At 50.5% G+C, this 23,078-nt stretch overlaps 1 protein-coding gene across 2 annotated transcripts in view; it reads right to left on the minus strand.

Moving 5' to 3' along the window:
- Positions 1-3,461: 3,461 nt before the first annotated feature.
- SRL (sarcalumenin) overlaps positions 3,462-23,078 on the minus strand; it is a 44,534-nt gene continuing 24,917 nt past the window's right edge. The window contains exons 2-7 of one of the 2 annotated variants that reach the window (XM_059692956.1): positions 20,536-21,513; positions 18,591-18,692; positions 17,391-17,486; positions 10,416-10,532; positions 9,271-9,504; positions 3,462-7,760 (exon numbers count right to left, since the gene is read on the minus strand). In XM_059692956.1, the coding sequence (XP_059548939.1) occupies positions 6,949-7,760; positions 9,271-9,504; positions 10,416-10,532; positions 17,391-17,486; positions 18,591-18,692; positions 20,536-21,513 (2,339 nt within the window). In that variant the 3' untranslated portion in view covers positions 3,462-6,948. The remainder of the gene's footprint in view (positions 7,761-9,270; positions 9,505-10,415; positions 10,533-17,390; positions 17,487-18,590; positions 18,693-20,535; positions 21,514-23,078) is intronic. The other variant, XM_059692957.1, reaches the window with a different exon arrangement.

Below are 23,078 nucleotides of genomic sequence, written 5' to 3' on the forward strand. Positions count from 1 at the left end.
CAATGTGACTCCAGCATGCTGGACTGGATGGCCCCTTCCTGTGGGGTTCTTGACGGATTAAATGAAATAGTGCACATAAAGCACTCGGCGTGTGGCCTGGGGCACAGCTCTTAAAAGTATCCCATTGTCTTAAGGTATAAGTGTGATGATGTCTCTACGCCTACAGCCCAGTTCCTGGCACAAAGGAGTACTCTAGAAATCGATTCCCTTCCCCATTGTCATTATGTGAAAACAGAGAACATGTTCCACAGTGCAGGCAGACATGTAAAAACACTCATTTGTGCATGTTATTTTATCCTTTGGATGAGAGGTGGGTACAGGGAATTCCTAAGAATCTGTTGAATACACCTTTGCTACAGGCAAATTTGTGTCTCTACTCTCACTTACTTTTTTTCTTATACTCCTGTTTTTATTGCCTCTAAGTTCTTCTTAAGCAGGGGTGGGGAACATCGGCCCGAGGAAGGCCTGTGAAGTCATTCGGTCTGGCCCCGCCAAGGCATTAGGGGTGAATTAATCAAATGTTTGACCAAATGTCACAGGCTAATTTTTAAGTGGATAATTTTGTAGGGCCCGAAAATGATGTTATAAATATACAAATGGCCTTGGGCAGAAAAAAAGGTTCTCCACCCCTGCTCTAAAGAAAGGGTTTCCCTGGATTGGGAAAAGCCTCAGCCTAATGCTGTAGAAAGTGGAATTGGCATGAAATGTTGCCAGGACTTGTGAGTTTCTGAAGGCTCTAACTTTCAGGTGGTTGCCTGGAGTAGCATCCAACTCCTGCAAAGCCCAGGGTCTGGCAGGGTGTCCTCTGTGGCTAAAATTTCCCTGGGTCTCCATACTGGGCTGGGCTTCGGGTCCACTCCACTCACGCATGCTCCCCTAATCCATTCCCACATCATTCATACAATGACTTCTCAGCCATGCCCACCCACCACCCCAGACATACCTGTTCCTCTGGACCCTCTCCACACAAGATGCAATGCACAGACCTCATCTTTACCCCCTCCCCCCAAAAAAACAGTTATTCTTTCTTTCATTCTGTTGCCACATGGGTGATGAGTCTTACGTGCCAGGCACTGTGCTAGGTACCGGGGCATCATTTGGCCACAAAAACTCACATACGCAGCTGTTTGTCCACACACAGACATTACATGAAGGTCCCTGCACACCCCATATATATATATACTAGGGGCCCGGTGCACGAAATTCATGCACTGGGGGGGGGGGGAGTGTCCCTCAGCCCAGCCTGCCCCCTCTCAATACTGGGAGCCCTCAGGTGTTGATCCCCATCACCCTCCAATAGCAGGATCGGCCCCTTGCCCAGGCCTGACGCCTCTGACAGAGGTGTCAGGCCTGGGCAGGGGACCCTCATTTCCCCGCATCACTGGTTCTGCCCCCAGCCCAGGCCTGATGCCTCTGGCCCAGGCATCAGGCCTGGGCAGGGGACCCCCAGACCCTCCGATTGCTGGCTCTGCCCCTTGCCCAGGCCTGATGCCTCGGCCAGAGGCGTACACCCCCATCACCCTCCGATCGCCTGATCGGCCCCTTGCCCAGGCCTGACGCCTCCACCAGAGGTGTCAGGCTTGGACAGGGAACCCCCATCTCCTCCCGATCACTGGCTCTGGCCCCCGCCCAGGCCTGAGGCCTCTGGCCCAGGAATCATGCCTGGGCAGGGGACCCCCATCTCCCTCTGATCGCTTGCTTCACCCCCCGCCCAAGCCTGACGCCTTTGACCCAGGCTTCAGGCCTGGGCAAGGGGACCATCATATCCCCCCTATCCCCGGCTCCGCCCCCCACCCAGGCCTGATGCCTCGGCCAGAGGAGTTGACCCTCATCACCCTCCGATCACCAATCACCGGATTGGCCCCTTGACCAGGCCTGAGGTCTTCGGCAGAGGTGTCAGGCCTGGGCAGGGGACCCCCAGCTCCCTGCGGTTGCAGGCTCCGCCCCTGCCCAGGCCTAACGCCTCTGGCCTAGGCGTCTGGCCCGGGCAGCAGGGACCCGCAGTGGCAGCGGGGGGCGCCGCGATCGCGCGGGCTCTGCCCCTGCCCCTGCAGGATGCCTCTGGCTGAGGCGTCCGGCCCGGACAGCGGGGACCCACAGCTGCAGCGGCCCCGCGATCGTGTGCTTCGCTTTAGGCCCAGGCAAGGGACCCCTAGCTCCCGGGACTGCCAGCTTCGACCGTGCCCAGCTCCCATCGCTGGCTCCACCCCTACTTCCTGCTATCACTGGCCAGGGCGGAAAAGGCACCTGATTCTCCGATCATGGCTGGGGGGCAGGGCAAAGGCGGCCCCAGGCCCCAGGGCCGCCTTTGCCCTGCCCCCCAGCTCTTAGCTCCCCCCTGGGTTTCCAATCACTGTCAGTGGCAGGGGGCTTCTTCCTGCTTTCCCTTTTGCCTCCCTGCATTGTGCCTACATATGCAAATTAACTGCCAATCTTAGTTGGCAGTTAATTTGCATATAGCCCTGATTAGCCAATGAAAATGGTAGCTCGTACGCCAATTACCATTTTTCTCTTTTATTAGTGTAGATATAACCACATGCAACCCCCATATATGCAGAGGGTACGTACACATACCTGTAAAAATACTCTCCATTTAGCCCCTCACATCATTGGCCGATGTTTAGAATGGTCTTTGATTTTGCTTCCTCCATTTTGTGTTTGCTTACCTATCGTCTTAATGGCAGACTTAACCTAAAGATGGTAAGGTGTGAGGCTTGTGAAATAGTCCAGTTTGGTCACGCCAGCAGTTTCTGGCATGTTATATTTATCTTCAAAACAGATCTCACCTACCTTCCCTTTTCCAGGGAAAAGCTCCTTATTTCTCCCAGTCTTGGGAACATGCTGGTTGCAATCAGGGGTGGGAGAAGTGACCTGGGGCAGGTGTGGGTAGGCAGCAGTGGTCTTAGGTCAGCTTGCTCAGTTACTTAGACTGTGGACTGTGGACCCTAATCAAGAGGAGAGCAAGGGAGAGGGAGGAAATGAACTGCATTGCCCTACTCATCAGGCCCTGAGATCAGCCCCTTCTGACAGGAAAACCCAGAGCAGGTGGCTAAGCAGCTGAATCCCACATCTTCCCTGGCCTGGCAGTCCAACCTCCCACCAACTCCGAGGACCCAGGTCTTGTCCTTTTAAGAAACATGCTCTCACCTGGCCAGCATGGCTGGCTGGTTGAGCATCAACCTATGAACCAGGCGGTCATGGTTTGATTCCTGGTGTGGGGCATGCAGGAGCCGATCAATGCGTCTCTCTCATCATTGATGTTTCTGTCACTCTCCCCATCTCCCTTCCTCTCTGAAATCAATTAAAAAAATATATTTTTAAAGAAACATGCTCTCAAGTGTGTGTGTGGGGGGGGGGAATGGGGACCTCCGCTCTGAAGGGCACAGGCTTGGGGAGACATGGACAGGTTCAGGTTTTGTGTTTTTTTAAATATATTTTATTGATTTTTTTACAGAGAGGAAAGGAGAGGAATAGAGAGTTAGAAACATCGATGAGAGAGAAACATTGATCAGCTACCTCCTGCACACTCCCCACTGGGGTTGTGCCCGCAACCAAGGTACATGCCCTTGACCGGAATTGAACCCGGGACCCTTCAGTCCACAGGCGGATTCTCTATCCACTGAGCCAAACCGGTTAGGGCTCAGGTTTCTTTAAAGACAAGAATAGGCAGGAGGCCCAGGCTATGCTATGGGGCCACCACTTCCTGTAGAAGCCAAGGGAGATGCCATCCTTACATTCAGGGCAGACCTTTCTGCTCCTTCCACCAGAGCCTTCAGGCACCAAGTGGGCAGCTGTGTGCCTGAGGGCGTGGATCAAATGCCTCTGTGAGAGACTGGGTTAGTTTTCAATAACTCCTATTAATGGGACTGCCACAGAAGCAGGGAGAATGACAATTTCAGGGAAGTGTTTCTTCAAGTTTACCATTATACTACAGCAGGCCTTAGTTTCATAGCCAACTGAGGGAACAGGTCATCTTTGACACTGGGAGGCTAGAAGAAGGAAGCTTGAAAAGAAGACAGGGAGGGGTAAGGAGATGCAATTATAAATTTTCAACCTATTCCCAAGATTTAAAAATTGGTACATGGGAATGAGAGCAGACAGGAGGAATGAATAGGTGTAGCACATGGATTTTTCAGGACAGTGAAACTATTCTGTATGACACTATAATGGTGGGTACATGTCATTAAACATTTGTCCAAACCCACAGAACATACAACACCAAGAGTGAACCCTAATGTAAGCTATGAACTTTGGGTGACTATGACGGGTCAGTGTAGGTTCATCAATTGTAACAAATGTATTACTCTGGGGGGGTGTTGATAGTGAAGGAAGCTATGCATGTTGGGGGGAGGAGTGTATAGGAAATCTCTTGCCTTACTCTCAATTTTGCTGTGAACCTAAAACTCTAAAAAACAGTCTTAATGAAAATTAGTACACTCTACTAGATTTAACGGAAGATAAAGAGATTGAACTGGTTGGATACAATCAAAGTACAATGTGTTAAAGAGAGATTGGAACTTTATTGAGACTTTCTACCTGATGAAATCAGAATGGAAAGAACACTGGAAAGGTTCCACTTTGGAGAGAAACAGCTACTATTCAGGCACAAATACTCCTCTTGAGGGATCTCTGGATCCTAAATGCCCCCCAGCCTTCAACCCACCCCCCTATACCCCCACCATAAAAGTCAGAATTCTGCTTAAAATCCACCTCCATAGAGTGAGGCACAAAATAGCTCTTAAAGTCCAAGCTGACTGATAGACAAGCCTGCGGGCAGTTAGAGAAAAGGTAAGTCAAGGAGTGAGCATAGGATTAGGAATAAGAAAAGAAAAATGGATGGAGAAAAGAAAGGGGGGGGGTCACACTGGCAATGTCACCACCCTGAAAATATAAATATTGTATGAATGTATCAGCCTCATTCCACCTTCTTCCCCCAAAGCAATGGTGGTAGTAGCTGTGACAATGCCCATACAATTCTGCATATTTTATTTCCCCTACTGCACTGAGAAGCACAGATATGCCACGAGGAGCTCCAGTGCCTTAGGGGCATTAAGGAGCAAGGTGGGAGGGCAGACTCTCGAGAGGGTAAATGACAGAGAGATGAGGCAAGCGTTGGTTCTTGGTGAGAAGAAAAGCAGCTCATAGGCCCTGTCACCAGGCTCCTTGGACACCCCTAGGCGATCCTTTTTCTTCTCTGGTTGGCTCTGTCCTTAGAAACAATGTCCTGAAGGCTGTGGGGCCTCTGGCTTTCTTGAGGGAGGTTCCAGGTCCTCCACGAAGCCAAAGGAAGCAGCCTCTGTTGCAGCCGCACCAGAGCGCTACTAATTCTGAGAAACAGGAATTCCGAAGTTGCAGTTCTCCGCATGGTTTGATTGCCAGTTCACTTCCACTGCCGATCCTCAGTGCCGCTCTGCTCCCTCTGCCTTCATCTTCACTTTCCTTCTGCTCCAGGATGACTTCCTGGTGCTGGCGGGTCCTGACCCATGCCTCCTGGCAAAGCTCCCAAGAGAGGCTGGCTCACTCGGCAGGAGCCCCTCAGGCAGCCCTGGGCCCAGTCTCCAGGATTTGCACAGACTGTTCCCTTACCCGCCTTTTGTCAAATGGCTCCTTCCCTCCAGGGTCCTTCCCCCATCCTCAGTCCCTCGCTGCCCTTCTGGGTGGCACACCAGCCAGGCAGAACTCTCACAAGGTCTTTCGCTATGCCCTCTGGCATCTGTTATCTCCCTAATCTCTCTTGGACAACATAATACACACATATCCACACTTATTGGTGTCTGAAGGCCCAGGCTTTCCTGCGGTATGTCCGGTGGGAATCAGCATCAAGTTCAGGTGGAAAACTGAAGGTTGAGCCTTAGTTGCCACTGACATTGATGACTGGTGCTGGTTCTGACTCCTGTAAGTTTTGAGTGTTAGCACATCAGGGAATGAGAAGAAGGGAAAGGGAAAGCCATGGCGATGAAAATCAGGAAGGAACGACCCTTCTGCAGAGTGTCTCCACAGAGAAGTTGTGGAAACAGCCTCCTCTTAAATTTGGAAGAGGCGGGCTGCCCAGAGAAGTCCCCAACGAAAAGGAGCTAGGTCTCCATTGTCCCCTCTGAAACCCAAAGACTTTAGGGTCCAAGTTTTCCAAGACATGCAATAAACAAAGACACACTGCAAACCAATTAACCCTCTGAGCTGTACTTTCACTGAAGTCACTTCCAGTGAATTACCTGAATGCATAGAACACTGGCCCTTCTCTTGGGCCAATAAAGGGACTCAGCTTCCCAGCTGGCTTAGAACACCACGTCAGAGAGATGGCGTGGGGGAGGCAGATGCTTCTCTTAGCCTGGGAACTCTTGTTCTCTCTTAGTGTTCGGGTACCCTAAACCATCCCTCCCAACCCTGGAGGGAACAGGGAAGAGAGCCTGGGGGTGGGCTCAAAACCCAGGTTAATTCAGGCCCAGGAGAGTATCCCCTAGTGAAGTCAACCAAAGTTTAAGAGACAGCTGAGCACTGGCGGGGGGACACAGAAGACTGTGTGGAAGGCAGCCACAAAGGACCAGGACAGTCCCACTGACTCATGTCTTCTCTTTTCCCAGCTTACAGGGGGGAAAGGAACTTCAGCTGCTTTTAGCTTATTTAATGCTCATCAATTCAGTATACCCTAGAATTTAGCTGCTCTCTGTCCCTCCCAGATAGGACCCAGGAAAAGCAGGTATGGCCTGACTTGCCTCAATCAGGCCTCCTAATTGAAGCAATGAGACAAGCAAACTATAATTCACAGTTTCCACTCTCCTCCCTCGACCCACACCTTCCCCCACCACTGGCCTCAATGAACTCCCCAATCTCCAATGTGTGATGATTCTGTGCCAGTGTGGCTCAAAGGGCTAATAAACCAGGACTTCTCAGACAGTTAGAACACAAGCTCATTCACCAACAGGAACCCGAGACTGGCCACACCACAACCTAGTGTTTCTTATAGCGATTCTTTGGGGTTTCAGCACACCCTGTTTTGTCACAGTTGAGAGCACCTGGATTCTTCCCCAGCCCCAGGCTTCCCAGGAGGCCGGGGAGCTCGTGGGTGATGGCCCGCTCAATCTTCTCCAGAAAGCAGCCCCCCATGTAGGAGCACTGCTGGGACAGGAGCTTGAAACTAGAAATGGGGTTGATCCCGAAGAAGTCCTTATAGGCCTCTCGGTTGGGAAGGTCGAATTTGCTGACGTTGGTCTTTGCCAGGATGGTCTTGAAGATATAGAATTTATCAGGATCTTCCACAATGTCCTTGAAGACCAGCTCTCCGTCACTGAAGAAGGTCATTTTGTCCTTGTACGTCTGCAGGTATCGGTCGACCAAAAGGGCGTGGATGCGAACCCGGATGGCATGCTGGCGGATGAAGGCAATCTTGTTCTCCAATCTGTTCTCGATCACCTGGTTCAGGTCTTCCAGGAGGGAGATCTCTTCCTTGAGAAACAGGTCCCGGTGGGTATCGGGCTTGTAGTCTTGCGGCCAAAAGGAGCTGACGTAGACCCTTGGGGGCTCCGTGACGTTGATGAGCGGGGCCAAGCTCCAGAAGAGAGCCCCGTAGACCCGCATGAGCATCTGAGTGGCCAGGTTGTCGGCCTTGTTCAGGATGATCCTTATCTGGGATTCACGCCCCTTCAGCTGGCGGAACAGCGTCTCCAGTTCCAGACCCACATCCAGCTTGGTTGGGTCAAAGACGACAAAGATGAGGTCAGCTCTGTCAATGAACCACTGGCACACATCGTTGAAGGGGTAACCTTTGGGAGAGAGAGGGAGAAGTCAGGCTGAGCAAGCATCAGCCCAAGCCCCTGGTGCCTCTTGCCAGAACCAAACCGTTCCACAGGTTGAAGGAAATCACGGCATTAAGGATTTTCTGGCCTTCTGAAGGCTTTTAAGAATTAATTGTGTATCTCTTGCCCTTTGTCAACCTTCAACCAAGACCAGCCTGAATCTTGCTTTAATCTAAGTGAAATCCAAGGTTCCAGGGAAGCAAAATGCTCTTTTTGAAATGGAGATTTTCCTACTATCTAAAAAGATCCGGGGCAGTGGTGAAGATGTTGAAGGAAAAAAAGTCAGGGAATTAGAAGGATGTGAAAGAGAGGATCTACCAGTACTAGACTTATTGAGGTGATCACTTCTTAAGTTATATAAATGTCTACGTTCTACACCTGAAATTAGCATAATATTGTATATCAACTGTAATTGTAAAAAAAATTTAATTAATAAAAATTAAAAAGAGAGAGGATCCATCATTTAGTGGAAAGAAATGTGAATCTGGCATAAGACCCGGGCTAGAATTGGGGCTTTGTCACTGGACAGCTGAATATTAAATGTTTCCAAGTTTTAGCATTTCAGCTATAAAATGAGAAGAACTATGAAGCCTAGGTTGATCTCAAGAGTACTATGTTGCTAAAAATACAGGAAAGCACCTAACTAAAACTTCTGGTCACAAGGTAGGTGCTTAATATCTTTTGATTCATTCAACTTCTTATTTTCAAAATGAAGAGGCTAGGAATACCTGTCTTGGAATTATTTTACAACAATCAGCCAATAACGCGTAAAACTACCTAATATATACTAGGAGTAAAATAAAGGTCAATATTAGTGATAATATTATTACTAGTCATAAAACAGGGTCTGGTTATAACCAAAACAGGAGTGAGAGCCATAAACTGAGATCTATAATCTGGTCATATATTCTACAAATGCCTGTTATGACTCATCTCTGCAGATAACCCTGAGTCATGACGATACTCAGTGGCCTATGTACAGCCTAGTGCCTGCTGGGCCCAAAGTGGCACTCCCCTGTCACTTGAAGGTAGGTAGGGCTTTTGATACAGGCTTATGTTGAAGCAGGCCTGGTAAAGCAGGAAGAATTAAAGGTCAGGTTCAACCCAGCCCCAGGTTAGCCAGAGGTCAAGTACACCTGGACTGAGACCCAATTAATCCAGGCCCTTAATCAGTCAGGACAGCCCGGGCCTCCTAAATGACAGCTCAGCCCCAGCGTGGACCTTGAGGAGCTACTTGCAGAGAAGATCAGCTTCCTCTTGGGAAAATAATGATCACCTCCAAACCAGATCAGTCCTTGGGGAGGTAAAAGGACAAGGTACTCCACACCTAAGTGGCACCACAGTAAAACAAGTAGGGGCTGGAGGCAGAGAACACATCCCCTGGTGTTGGGCAATGCTAGCCACACTTCCTCCCCTCTGCCTGCCTACCACCCACTGTCCAAGGCTCACCCTGTGTCAGAAATGAGTGCTGAATTACCTCTTTCTTGCTGTTTGCGGTTCTCAATGATGCCTGGTGTATCCACAAAAGTGACCCGCTCTAGAAGTTTGTGGGGAACCTCAATGCCAATCAGCTTTTCCAGGAAATTCTGGCCAAACTTCTCGAGGGGTGAGAAGGACCGGGTACTGTCAGCTGCCATGACAATACCCTCGATGGTTTTTAGCTTGGGCCCATGCATGATGACCGTGAACTCAGAGGTGGTAGGCTCAGCACCTGCACACATAGGCACAAGGTTAGTAGGAATAGTCATCTCCTGGGAAGAGACCTACTGCAAAGTAGGTGGGTAAGCAGGGTATTTCAGGGAGGGTTTGCCACAAGAATCAGCTACTATGTTTGCTAAGCCAGTGACTGACTTACCTTTTGTTAACTATGGATGGAGATATATATATATATATATATTTACCACTTTAACCATTTTACGTGTACAGTTCAGTAGCATTATGACCACCATCCATCTCTAGAACTTTTTCATTACCCATTAAACACTAACTCCCCATTCTTAACTTCCCCAGCCCCTGGCAACAACCACCATTCTACTTTCTGTCTCTATGAATTTGATGACTCTAGGTGCCTCATTAAATGGAATCATATGACAATTTGGTTTATTTTGCCCTGGCTGGTGTGGCCCAGTTGATTGGAGCGTTGTCCCATGTACCAAAGGGTCACGGGTTCAATTCCTGGTCAGGGCTCATACCCAGGTTGTGGGTGCAATTCCCCATTGGAGCATGTATGGGAGGCAACTAATCAACATTTCTCTTTCACACAGATGTTTTTCTCTCTCTCTTCCTCTCCCTTCCTCTCTCTCTAATATCAATAAAAATATATGAATAAAAAAAATGGTCCCCACGTTTCACCCATGTTGTAGTATGTATCAGAACTTTATTATTTGTCAAGGCTGAATAACATTTTGTTTATCCATTCGTACATCGATGGATATTTGGGTTGTATCCACCTCTTGTGTATTGTGAATAATGCTGCTACCAACATGAGTGTAGCTGCTGGTTCCTTGTATGTGATTTTCATTATTGCTGATGACACATAAAAACATACAAATGTTTTGTTTTGTTTTCATAGCGATTTTTCATATGACATTGACATACAAGCATCACACAAGAAAACCCCACCTGTGTAAAGCTGGTAGCGAGTGTCCTCCAACCCGAGGAGGTAGTTTATCATGGTGGATTTGCCAACACTCCACGGTCCCAGGAACAGCACCATTGGTTTGGAAGTGATTTCCCCATCTGTGGGCAGCAGGAGTTAGAGGTGGAAGTGAGCTAACAAGTTTCTCACTACAGGAGCGACACAGTTCTTCACACTGCATCCCAGACAGTCCATCTAATTGGGTTGTGGAATTCTACGTCGGACCAGTCAGCATGTAGCAATCAGTAGTACATCGCTTGCTACGTAAGTGCAATCACCCAGTTAAAAGATACCAGAAGATACCATTTGGGCCTTGCCCAGATGCTTGGCGCACTAGCACCGGAAGGAGGCACCAAGCGAAGTAAACAGACACGGATGGAGAGCTTACTCTGCGTGAGGCCTCCCAGTTTCAGCCTGGGAGAGAAGGGTTCATAAAAGGAGAGCAGAGAGCTGCCACAGAGCAGGGAGCTGTGAAAACTCTGCTCTCTGGATTGGTAACAGAAGAAAGGGTATGAGAGGAGAAACCAAGATGGCGGCATAGGTAAACACCTGAAATTGCTGCCTCGCACAACCATTTCAAAAATACACCTAAAAGACAAAACGGACATCATCCAGAACCACAGAAAGGCTGGTTGAGTGGAAATTCTACAACTAGAAGGAAAGAGAAAAGCACACTGGGACTCAGAGGAGGTGCGGAAGTAAAGTGCAGAGGTACGGAAGCGCACTCAGAGAGGGCTGGCAACTGAGGACACAGTTGTCTTTTTCAATCGGGAGGGAGTCACAAGCTCCCAACGGCTCTGAACTCCAGTTCCCGGCGAGCCTTTGGGGAACCAGACTCATACAGGGAGAAACTGGACTGTCTGGCATCGGGCGGAACTCGAGGGTGGCTTTCTCTCAGAGATGCTTGCAGCGATTACCACGGGACACTGAGACCCAGGGCCTCTTAGGGCAGGGCTGAGGATCAGCCATAGCTGTTTGCTCCACCCTGTTGATTCCCTGAGACCCCGCCCCACCCAAGCTGTGTGAAGAGGCTTTTGCATATGAATGGTCTGGCCCTTTGCAATCCAAAATTACTTAACAAACTGCAGCTGGGTCAGAGAGACTCAGAACATCCAAAAGAAGGTCCAGGGCCCCACAGCAGCTTGCATTGCTTCACAGTTGGGCCTCATCTGGGCACCTCAAAACCCCAAACAAAGAAGAGGAATCTGCAGATCTCTCTGTAGCTCCTGCTGAGTAGCCTCAGGAAGAGGCTAAATTAGCACCTCCTTAGAGATCCAAGAGCCAGTGTCCCCAGTAGTCAGAGTGGGACCATCCAGATTAAAACTCCTCAGATCCATAAGGGACACACTCAGGGGGCAGACTCAGTGAGCACCAAAGCCCCACTGAAGCAAGTCTTGCCCCAGAAGGGTGTCTTCAGCACAGAAGTTCTCCCACTGCAGACACAGCTGATTCTCACAGCCAATTGGCCTGGAGGTCAATTCCTCCCAGTGATACCAACAACAATCAAGGCTTAACTACAACAAGACTGTGCACAAAGCCCACAAAGGGGTGCACCAAGAGTGTCCACCTCAGGTAATTGGGGAGGCTGAACCACTGGGACCAATAGGACACCTAGCACAGAAAGCCACTCTATCAACACAGGGAAGCGGCCAAAATGTGGAGACAAAGAAACAGGTCACAAATGACAGAAATGGAGGAAAGCAAACTACTGGATATAGAGTTCAAAACCACGGTTATAAGGTTTTTCAAGAATTTTCTAGAAACCGCCGATAAATTTAGTGAGACCCTCGAGGATATGAAAAAGGATCAACTAGATATTAAGCATACACTGACTGAAATAAAGAATATTATACAGAGACCCAACAGCAGACTAGAGGATCCCAAGAATCAAGTCAAAAATTTGAAATACAAAGAAGAAAAAACAACCAACCAGAAAAATAAGAAGGAAAAAAAATCCAAAAATATGAAGATAATGTAAGGAGCCTCTGGGACAACTTCAAGCGTCCCAACATCTGAATTATAGGGGTGCCAGAAGAAGAGAGAGAGCAAGATATTGAAAACCTATTTGAAGAAATAATGACAGAAAACTTCCCCCACCTAGTGAAAGAAATAGACTTACAAGTCCAGGAAGTGCAGAGAACCCCAAACAAAAGGAATCCAAAGAGGACCACACCAAGACACATCATAATTAAAATGCCAAGAGCAAAAGACAAAGAAAGAATCTTAAAAGCAGCAAGAGAAAGAAACTCAGTTACCTACAAGGGAATACCCATACGACTGTCAGCTGATTTCTCAACAGAAACTATGCAGGCCAGAAGGGAGTGGCAAGAAATATTCAAAGTGATGAATAGCAAGAACCTACAACCAAGATTACTTTACCCAGCAAAGCTATCATTCAGAATTGAAAGTCAGATAAAGAGCTTCACAGATAAGAAAAAGCTAAAGGAGTTCATCACCACCAAACCAGTATTATATGAAATGCTGAAAGGTATTCTTTAAGAAGCGGAAGAAGAAGAAAAAGGTAAAGATAAAAACTATTAACAACAAATACATATCTATGAACAAGTGAATCTAAAAATCAAGTGAATAAATAATTTGACAATTTGATGTACAGAATAAACTGGTGAATATAATAGAATCAGGGGCATAGAAAGGGAGTGGACTGACAATTCTCGGGGGAAGTGGTGTGGGGGGTGCGGGAAGAGACTGGACAAAAATCATATACCTATGGATGAGGGCAGTGGGGGGGGGGTGTAAGGGCAAAGGGTGGGGTGGGAACCGGGTGGAGGGGAGCTATGGGGGGGAAAGAGGAACAACTGTAATAATCTGAACAATAAAGTTTTGTGTTTTTTTTTTAAAGAAAGGGTATGAGAGAGGTTCATACAATCTTAGGCGGCCTGGACACTGACGTTGCCTGTCCCCAGCCTCCCTCCCTTTAGCTGCACCTCTTGAAATCCCATCTCAGACTCAGCCCCACCCTGGGCTCTGGGGCCAGTCTCAAATATTAGCCTCCAAAGTTCATGACATATTTGCCAGGTCCCAAGACCAAGTACTGACTAGGCAATTCTTGGGTTCTTGGGTCCTGTGTCCAATGTTGGAGAGAATACTCTGCACAGGCCACTCTAGTTGGAGTCGCTAAAAGAAAAAGCAGAATTCTCCAATGCTTTCAAAACCGGGGGATGCGGCCACCCTGTGCCGGCCCCAGCTCTTTCAACCCTTCTCTGAACCAAAGAGGGTCAGCCCTGCATAATTTAGTGCCTAAAATTCTCCAGACTTCTTTGTCTCCCTGAGCCTGCAGATAGATAGGCCTCCAAACATCAGGCACTCCATTTATTTTTTTCTGTTTTAATTTATTTAATGTCTTGGTTCAAAAATCAAAGTATAAAGCCCAACTGGAGTGGCTCAGTTAGTAGAGCATTGTCCTATGCCCAAAAAGGTTGCTGGTTCAATTCCCAGAAGGCAAAAGATGTTTCTCTCTTACATCAATATTTCTCTCTTTCTCTCTCTCTCTCTCTCTCTCTCTCTCTCTCTCTCTCTCTCTTTCTCTCTCTCCCTCTCTCTCTTTCCTCTCTCTAAGCATGTCCTCAGGTGAGGATTTTTTAAAAAATCAAAGTATAAAAAGGTACACAAGTGAGAAGTCTCACATCCCTGTCCCCAGTCTGGCTAGACCAGGGGCGGGGAACCTTTTTTCTGCCAAGGGCCATTTGGATATTTATAACATCATCGCGGGCCATACAAAATTATCAGCTTAAAAAATTAGCCTGCTACATATATTTGGTCAAACATTTAATTAACTCACCCCTAATGCCTTGGCAGGGCCAGACCAAATTGTTTTGCAGGCCTTATATGGCCCGCAGGCCAGACGTTCCCCACCCCTGGCCTAGACCCCCTACATACTCTTTCAGATATTTCCTTGCATATATAAGCAATGCTAGTAGAAAACATATTCCTCATCTTTTTTATAGAAAGAGGAGGAGGGTATTCTTTTTCTGTACCTTGCTTTTTTTTTTTTTTTTAATTCTCACTTGAGGATATATTTCCATTGATTTTGAGAGAGAAACATCGATTGGTTGCCTCCCATACACGCCCTGACCAGAAACCAAATCAAAAACTTTCGGTGCATGGTATGACACTCCTACCAACTGAGCCACCCAGCCAGGGCTGCACCTCCTACTTGATGCACTAGTTTTCTTTCTCTAAGGTGAAACCAATCCTAGAAGACCAAGATGGTACCTCGCAAGTGGTGGGCACATATATATTGCCTGAAAGCAACACCATGGCCCTGCCCCATGAGTTGCTGGCATCTTTGTGGGCATCAACCCCTGGCTTGGGGACAGGAAGGGATAGGCAGGCTGAGGGGATGGCAGGAATCCCCAGTGATAACCTAAGATCCTACAAAAAGTCTATTTTACCCCAGCCCAGGCCGGGGACCTTCAGCCCGCAGCTGAGACCAACCACCACCAGGGCTCTCCCCGGCTGCTGTTTCAGCCCTCCCTCCGCAGCAGCGGGCATTACTAGCACATAAAGGAGGCTACAGGTGAGACACTGTGAGCAGAGGTTGTGCAGGAGACTGCCCAGGGGCACAGGGGAGTCCCAGCACTGGTAGGAGAAGAGGGAAGGGGAGCCAAGTCTGGAAAATGAGCTCAGGAGTCAGGATGTCCTCCCTGCAGAGCGCTATTCCTGGGGCAGCGGGGGCGCCAAACTGCCAGCTCTGAAGGCTGCAGGAGAAGGCGGGAGTGGAGGGCAGGGAAGCAACTGGGAGACTGTGACCTCACAACACCTGCACTTTCTCTATGAAGCCAAAGAGGATCGATCGGTTGGCTCTTAGGCTTGCAAGAAACAATAGAGCCTGGCCATTGTGGCTCAGTTGGTTGAGCACTGTCCCATGTTCCAGGTCATGGGTTCAATTCCCTGTCAGGGCACATTCCCAGGTTTCAGGTTCGATTCCCAGTAGGGGTGTGCATGAAGCAATCGATTGATGTTTCACTCTCTCCCTCTCCCTTGCTCTCTCTAAAAGCAATAAAAAACATATTTTTAAAAAAGAAACAATAGACATCACTGTGCAAACAGGGCGTTCTCTCGGAGAAGGAGAGTTATAGCCCCTAGTTCCAGCTATGTGATCTCTGGGCATCCAGTCCCTCTTCTGGAAAGCAGGAATAAGGTATACTCTACATCACATACACTTTATAACCATCAAGAGCATCACATGAGATATGCAGAAGCAGCCAAGCCCGGCAGGCATGACTCAGTGGTTGAGTGTCAGCCTATGAACCAGCAGGTCACAGTTTGGTTCCAGGTCAGGGCACATGCCTGGGTTGCGGGCTCGATCCCCAGTGGGGCAGGCAGGAGGCAGCTGATCAATGATTCTCTCTCATCATTGATGTTTCTGTTTCTCTCCCTCTCCCTTCCTCTCTGAAATCAATAAAGATATTTTTTAATAATATACAGAAGTGTCCAGTTAACACAGAAAAATGTTTAATGGCACTCACCATTGAGACAACAGGTAGATATCATTATTAAAGTTTTCAAAGATACATAGCACTTTAAAAAGACATCGCTATGGGGGAACAAGAGCTCTCATATCCTGTCATTATGGGTACAAATTGGTACAACCTAAGGCAATTTAGCAACAACTATCAAAATATTTAATTTCCAGTGTTCTACTTGTAAAAATTTATCGTACAAATGTAGTTGCGTGAAATATGTAACAATTATAGCAGTGGTTGGAATTTTTTTTTTAATTGAAAATGTCAAATACCCTGCTTTCCATCAGCCAGTGCAGTGCATCCATGCAACTATCTCAAAGGGCAAGAGTAGCTACACACACACAGAGTTTTGTGAGATGATCCCATCTTTGTAAAACAAACAGGAAAAGACATACTTGTGCCCAGCTGGTGTGGCTCAGTGGTTGAGTGTCGACCTATGAATCAGGAGTTCACGGTTTGATTCCAGTCAGGGCACATGCCAGGTTTTTGGGCTCAATCCCCAGTAGGGGGCATGCAGAAGGCAGCCGGTCAATGATTCTTTCTCATCATTGATGTTTCTATCTCTCTCCCCCTCTCCCTTCCTCTCTAAAATCAATAAAAATATTTCTTTAAAAGACATGCTTATATATGCTCACATATCCAAGGGAATTATATTCATGAGGAACTATAACAGTGGGAGCCTCGGGGAGTGGAATTAGAGGTGTTGGAAATCAAGAAAGGGATTTTGTTTTTCAATGTATACTATTTTACACTATTTTAGTTTGGAGAGTTTTTGTTGTTGTTGTTGTTGTTTGCACCAAGTATACCCTATTTCATTATTTTGAAAATCAATTTTTAAAATAATCCAGACCTGAGGGAAGCTGACCAAGAGGAGTGAACAGGAGGAGGGAAGGATTCCAGGCCAATCAGGGGACTTAAGACATGCTCAGTAAGTGAACAGGGAGCTTTTGGGGCCCTTGAGCACATGAGGGGTAGAAGCTGGCATCACTGCCTTTGGAATCCAAAACTGCACTACTGAAGAATGAGTGCTTACAAATGAAATGTTTCCGGAAAACTCTGTGCAAATTATGGGGTACTCTTTTTTTTTTCTTTTTAAAATATATTTTATTGATTTTTTTACAGAGAGAAAGGGAGAGGGATAGAGAGAAACATCGATGAGAGAGAAACATCGATCAGCTGCCTCCTGCACACCCCCTACTGGAGATGTGCCTGCAACCACGGTACATGCCCTTGACTGGAATTGAACCCAGGACCCTTCAGTCCATAGTCCGATGCTCTATCCACTGAGCCAAACCGGTCAGGGCAAATTATGGGGTACTCTTGCAGGGAAAGGATGAGTCACATGCCTGGGGTCTCCAAGAACTTAGGAGAGCTCAGGGCCAGTGTCCTCGAGCCGCCACACAAAGAGCTCGGGAACCTCATGGGGGAGTGTGGACAGGCTGGAGGTACAGACCGGACCTTGGGACACTGTACCTGTGATCTCGTGCTGCCGAAGCTCATTGTATTTGTAAGACTGCTCCAGGGGCTTGATGGACGAATGGTAGATCTTTCGAAGCCGCTGCAGCACCGCTGTGGACAGAGGAGGGTGAGGGAGGGGGACGTCAGGTAGGGCGCACTCCAGACTGCTGACCACTGTGGACCAGGTCCCTTCCCAGGGCAGCCCTAGCCCTGCCTCGTGGGGAGCAGGGAACATCTGCAGCCCAGCAACTATCCATATATTAGCATTCAAGGAGGAGCTGGTCCACATCTCAACCCTCAGAAATCTGTAAACCCAAGGCGTTCCCTCCCCATCCCCTAAAGCTGCCTTTCTTTTTAATCGAACCCTCTCCTCTCTCCCTCTTCAGTCCCGTGCCCTGAAGCACCACCTCAGCCTTCAGGTAACTGAGGCCCATTCCATGGCAGAGAGGAACCCCTCTCCTCTCTGCCTCCACCTCTACTTGTGTTTGCCTTAGACTCAGAGGGCAGGGAGGTATGGCGCTAAGCAGCCCGCAGGGCAGGACAGCCACCCTGTCCTCTACCCTTTCACTGGTCCCTCTGCTTGGGTTGCCTTTCCTCCTTCCTGCCAACCCAGAGCCCCAAGGCCTTGGACGGAACCCCCTCCCCCACCCTCCCCCCAGAGGATGCAGACATCCCAAGCACCGTGTTGGGAAGACCATGACTCCAGGGAGAGGTGACTCACAGGGGGAGGCTGGGAGCTCAAAGGTGGTGAAGCAGGGTGTGAGGCACAAAGGGGGGGGAAGAGGGCCTGACCCTGCCTGCTCTGAGCTTTCACTAACTCAACTAAGAGGAGACAGTAAGCTCCGCGGAAAGCTTGGGTTATTGTGAGGGTGAAATGAAATACTGGGCACGAAAGGGCTTTGTAAACTGTAAAAAATCAAAGCAAGCGTGATGAACTCTATTAACGCCCCTCCCAGCCACAGTGGAAGCTGGCACCATCTCAGACAGGGCACTGGGCTTCGTCCTTTACCCCTTCGCTGATCCCACTGCTTGGGCTGCCTTCCCTCCTCCCTGCCAATCCAGAGCCCCCAGGCCTGGACGCTGCTTGCAGAGTCTCCTCCACGAAGCCCCCCACCTCCTGGCTTTCCTCCCTGGGGTGACCTGCTGGCCTCAGAGCCCCCGCCCCAAGGCCTCCCAGCCCCAGCCCCAGGCCCTGGGCCCTCTCCCTCTGGTTACCAGAGTAATCGTCCGCCGGCTTGTCCTCGACCAGCATCAGCGTTTTCTCGATGTGGGAGCGATCCCTCAGTGGGGCTTCTTCACTCACATCCTCGGCCTCTTCTGCGGACAGAAGCAGAGAGCAGGGTGAGAGCAAAGCTACGAGCCAGCTGGGCTCTAAGCCCCCTAGACATGGACAAGGGCGGGGTCTGAGGAAGTGCTGACAGAAAGTTTGCCAGGTTCAACTGAATGGAGTTCTGTCTCTAGGAAGAACTTTGAAAATCCCAACTCAACATCTGCGAAGCTCTGTGGCCCAGTTTATGTATTCAGCAAATGTCGACTGGGCAGGTGTGATGTGCCGAGCACTGAGCATCGTGCTGGGAAGACGGAGGTGCCCAAAACAGGCACAGCTCCTGGCCGTGTGTCGATTTCCTACAGTCTAGCGGGGCAGGGGGAGAAATCATCTTAAAAGTAATGTAATCATCATAAACAGCAATGTGGCCAGAGAAGGGAAGATTCCAGATGCTGTGAGGGCCAAAGAAGTGTGTCTAGGAAGTCTTAGCAGGGGATTAAAAAACTTCCCAGAAGGGCCACTTATGAGTACGCTCCACTGTGTGAGGAGTTAACTAGGTGCAGCTAGGGACAGGAGACAGGAGGGGCTTAGCAGGAAGGTGGCTGGGCCTCCGTGGGTAAGGGTGTGTGCTGTGGGGCAGGAGAGCTCCGCTGGGGCTGACCTGGAGGACCATGGGAGTCTGCATTTCCTCCTAGAAGTACTGGAAGCCAGGGAGGGATTCTAAGCAAAAGAACCTGATCAAATGAGCACGTGATCAGATGGATAAGGCTGCCATGAGGCACGGGCAAGAGGAGCCTCTGGGCGGAGAGGGGTTCAACGGTTGCTTCTGACCAAGCAAGAGATGCCCACAACTGCCTGCAGGTCCCCAGGGCGGCCGTTTCTGCCAACTGGCTGCACAAAGGGTTTTAATTAGAAGCGGGCTGGCCTTGAGCCTGTGGGGCAGAGGGAGGGTAGTCCCACCCGGATGGAAGCGGAGAAGATCGATGTGTCTATTGGAGCATCTCAGGACCCAGGCAGCCCCACCCCAGACCCAGGACAGGGAAGACAGGATGAGGGAGGGGCTGGCTGACTGCCAGGGCCCATAGAGGGTGCAAGTAGCTGATGAGAGATGAGAACGGAATTCTGCAGGGAAGCCGGGGGGACGTCACACTGGAAGGATGGAAGGGGAAGACTGATCCCAGTTCCTCCATCCTAAAAGCCCAGCTCTTGGTCCAGGTCAGCGTCCCCGGTGGATGCAGCCATGGCATCCTGGCCATGCCTAGGATTCGATACCCGCTCAGTGTTGCCCATTGGCTTTGGCCCTGCCCTCCTCCTTCCCTATTCCCCGGTCCGGAGACAGCAGCTGCTGCTTCACGGGGACATCCGCGGGGCATCAGTGTCACGGCAGCCTAAGATTTCTATCGCAATCCTGACCCCAGCCCCACCTGACATGGCCTAGTCTTCAAGGGCAGGCCCAGGTGTTAGCCCACTGATGTGGTCCCTGTGGGTAGGGGGATCCCAACCTACATCCCCACCCATACATCTCTTCACCAGCCTGCGCAGGGTCTCTAACCCTGCCACCTTGTCCTCCAGGCTAAGGCACTGGTTGGTGATCAACTGTATCAGGGATCCTAAAGGGCAGGCTCCCAAGGACCTAACCCAGAAGCGACCAGGTTCCTCTGAGCCCTTCACGGCATGGCCTCTCACCGAGTTCCTCCAAACTGGGAAGAAGTGGCTCATGAGCAGCCTGAAGGCACCCCCTGGGCCAGCGACACTGGACCAGGCCTCCACCCCCTACACCCGGACTGGCTGGGGCTCTCCCGCCCCACCCTGTCCCTGCCTGTCCCACTACATACAAGACTTCCAGGAAGAATGCAGCCGCCCAAGTGCCGGAGCAATTCTGGGGTCCCCTACCCTGAGCCCCCTCCACGGGCTCCTCTGCCTTGGCCTCCGGGGCCTCGTCCCCCTCGGGCCCTGGATTCGGTTCCTCCGAGCTCGGCTGGGCCCCCTCGTCCCCAGGGCTTGGGGCTCCTGCTGCTTCCTGGGGCTCCCCCGCTTCCTCGGAGGTGCCCCCCGCTTCCTCTGAGCTAGCCCCAGAGCCGCTGTCCTCTTCTGATTCTTCTTGGGATGGAACTCCTCCTTCCTCGCCTCTGCTGAGGCCACCACCCTCTTCCTCAGAGGACGCAGCTTCCAGATCCTCCTGCAACATCCCTGGCGCCTGGCCCTCCAGGGGGCGGTCCTCCTGGGTGCCCCCTGTCTCTACAGCTGGGCCGGGCTCCCCCTGGTCCTCAGGCCCTTCCCTGGCTTTTGTGTCCACGTCCACGACTCCATCTGGCCCTTCTGGCCCCTGATCAGGCCCTGGGATGCCCTCGCCTGCTGTCTCTCCTGCCACGGGAAAGGCCCCTGTGCCTTCAGGCTCTGCAGTGCCCGCAGCTGCTCCCTGCGGAGGGCTGTCCCCTAGGACCTCCTTGGCTTCCTCAGTGACCACGCCATTCCCAGCCTGTCCTCCCGCCTCCTCTGGTGAGCCCTCTCTGGCACTGAGCTCTGGCCTCCCTCCTTCCCCAGTCCCCTCTTCCCCTTCTGGAGGGAGGGCGCTTGCTCCTGGTAGCTCCACAGGGTCCCCGGGGGGAGCTGAGGCTGAGGCATTGGAAAGGCTGGCTTCAGGGTCAGAGCCTGGGCTGGGGGCAGTGGCGGAGGCCCCTGTGGCAGTCTTCTCCGAGCTCTCAGCCTCCCTGCCATCTGGGGAGTGAAGGAGCAGGTTCTTCTCTTGAGGGGCCGCCTCTGCATAAAGCGCCCTTTCCTTCTCCTCTAGACTTGCATCTCCAGCAGAGAAATGATTCTCCAACAAATTGCCAACATCTTCTGTGCCACCCGAAGCAGAAACTTGCAGTTCTAAATGATTAGAACACGATTGGTCAGTTACACAGGGTTGGCACTCACTTTACTTCTCAAAAGAGTCTAAACTCAACCTAGCTCCTGTCTTCCGGGAGTGAGGTGTGGACCTGGTATCGGTGGCATCTCCCTCCCAGGTCTTCACAACTGCCCTGGGCAGCAAGCAGGGCGGGCGTTACTCTGCCCCCCTCCCAAGACATAGAGGCCGTGGCTGGGGGAGTTCCAGACCCCACTGTCTGCCACTGCGGGACTGAGCTGCTGACACCCGTTCCCCAGCTCCTCCCCCGACCCTGACAGCCTCTGCTGGGTCCTGACGACTGTGTAGGGATGGAAACTGGGTGAGCCCTTCCAGTCCTTCCTCAACCTTGCCGCAGGCACGAAGGCACGTGTAGCCTGGCTCACCAGGAGATCTTTCCAAGATAGGCCAGATGCCCTGTCAGTTCCTAGAGTCATTAACTAGCGTGCTTTTTATACTGCTATCAGCAAAGGAGTGCAAACAGGTGTGTGCAGGCCAGATAATCTTAGGTTACACGGCAGAGTACTTAGGGGATTACTTGTGGCTCTCAGCCTTATTAAGTCACACATCCAACCCTGTCCCCTTAAGGGCAGGCATTTGCTGGCCTTGCTACCTTAGATTAAAGAGGACGTGGTCAGAGGAGAGGACGATATCCAAAACTAGAAGGCCCAGGGCTTCCCGGTGGCCTTAGCCAACCTCTTCTGAGGGTATCCCCTTCTAAAGCTGACAGCTTTCCCAGGAAGCTGGAGGCACAGGGGAAACCCAGCAGGAGAGAACAACGTAGGGGCTTAGTCTGTGCTGCCAAGACCTCTGTCAAGGGACACGTTTAATTTATGTGGAAAATGGGGTCAGAAGTGAAGGTCGAGCCTATTCCTTCTGCCCCTCCCAACCAGACTGGACCTGTTTAAGGAGAAGGCCTGCGGTAGGGGGACCCTGCTGGCTCGTGGGGACGAGGAACCATGGGGCCCTGCCCTGGGGAAGCTGAGACAGCCCCCGAGCTCCCTTGACTCACAAGGTTCTTTCTGAGGAAGCAGCCCCTCTCCTCTGCTGAGTACAGACACCCCCCTCTCTTGGACCACAGCCTGGTCTTCCCATCTTGGCCTCAACAAAGAAAAGCCGCTTTTTGGGGTACCCCTTCTGCCTGGGGGTACGCACACGCCTTGTGCCCTGAAAGCTGGGGAAGCCTCCAGGGACCAAGAACAAATATTTTCTCATTAGTCCCCACAGATGCAACCTATGCTGCTATCAAATTCAGAAGAATGGGAAGTTTGGGCACCTTTTCTTATAAAGGAGCCCCATGTATTGATATAACACTTCCCCAAGCACTTTCACATAGATGGCCGCATCCAAACCTCCCTCATCACTGTCAGCCACATTTCAGAGCCGAAGGTCCAGAGAAAGACTTTGACTTGCCCAAGACACCAGGTGTCTGGCTAGTGGGTGACTGGAACCCAGAACTGCTGCTCCTTGTCCAGGCTTTGTATGCCATGGTGTGTAGGGAAGCACAGGGCTACCCCTTCCCACCGGTATCTTGCCCTTCCCTGCCTGC

The sequence above is a fragment of the Myotis daubentonii genome, chromosome 4, assembly GCF_963259705.1.
Source record: "Myotis daubentonii chromosome 4, mMyoDau2.1, whole genome shotgun sequence".
NCBI classification, from domain to species: Eukaryota; Metazoa; Chordata; class Mammalia; order Chiroptera; family Vespertilionidae; genus Myotis; species Myotis daubentonii.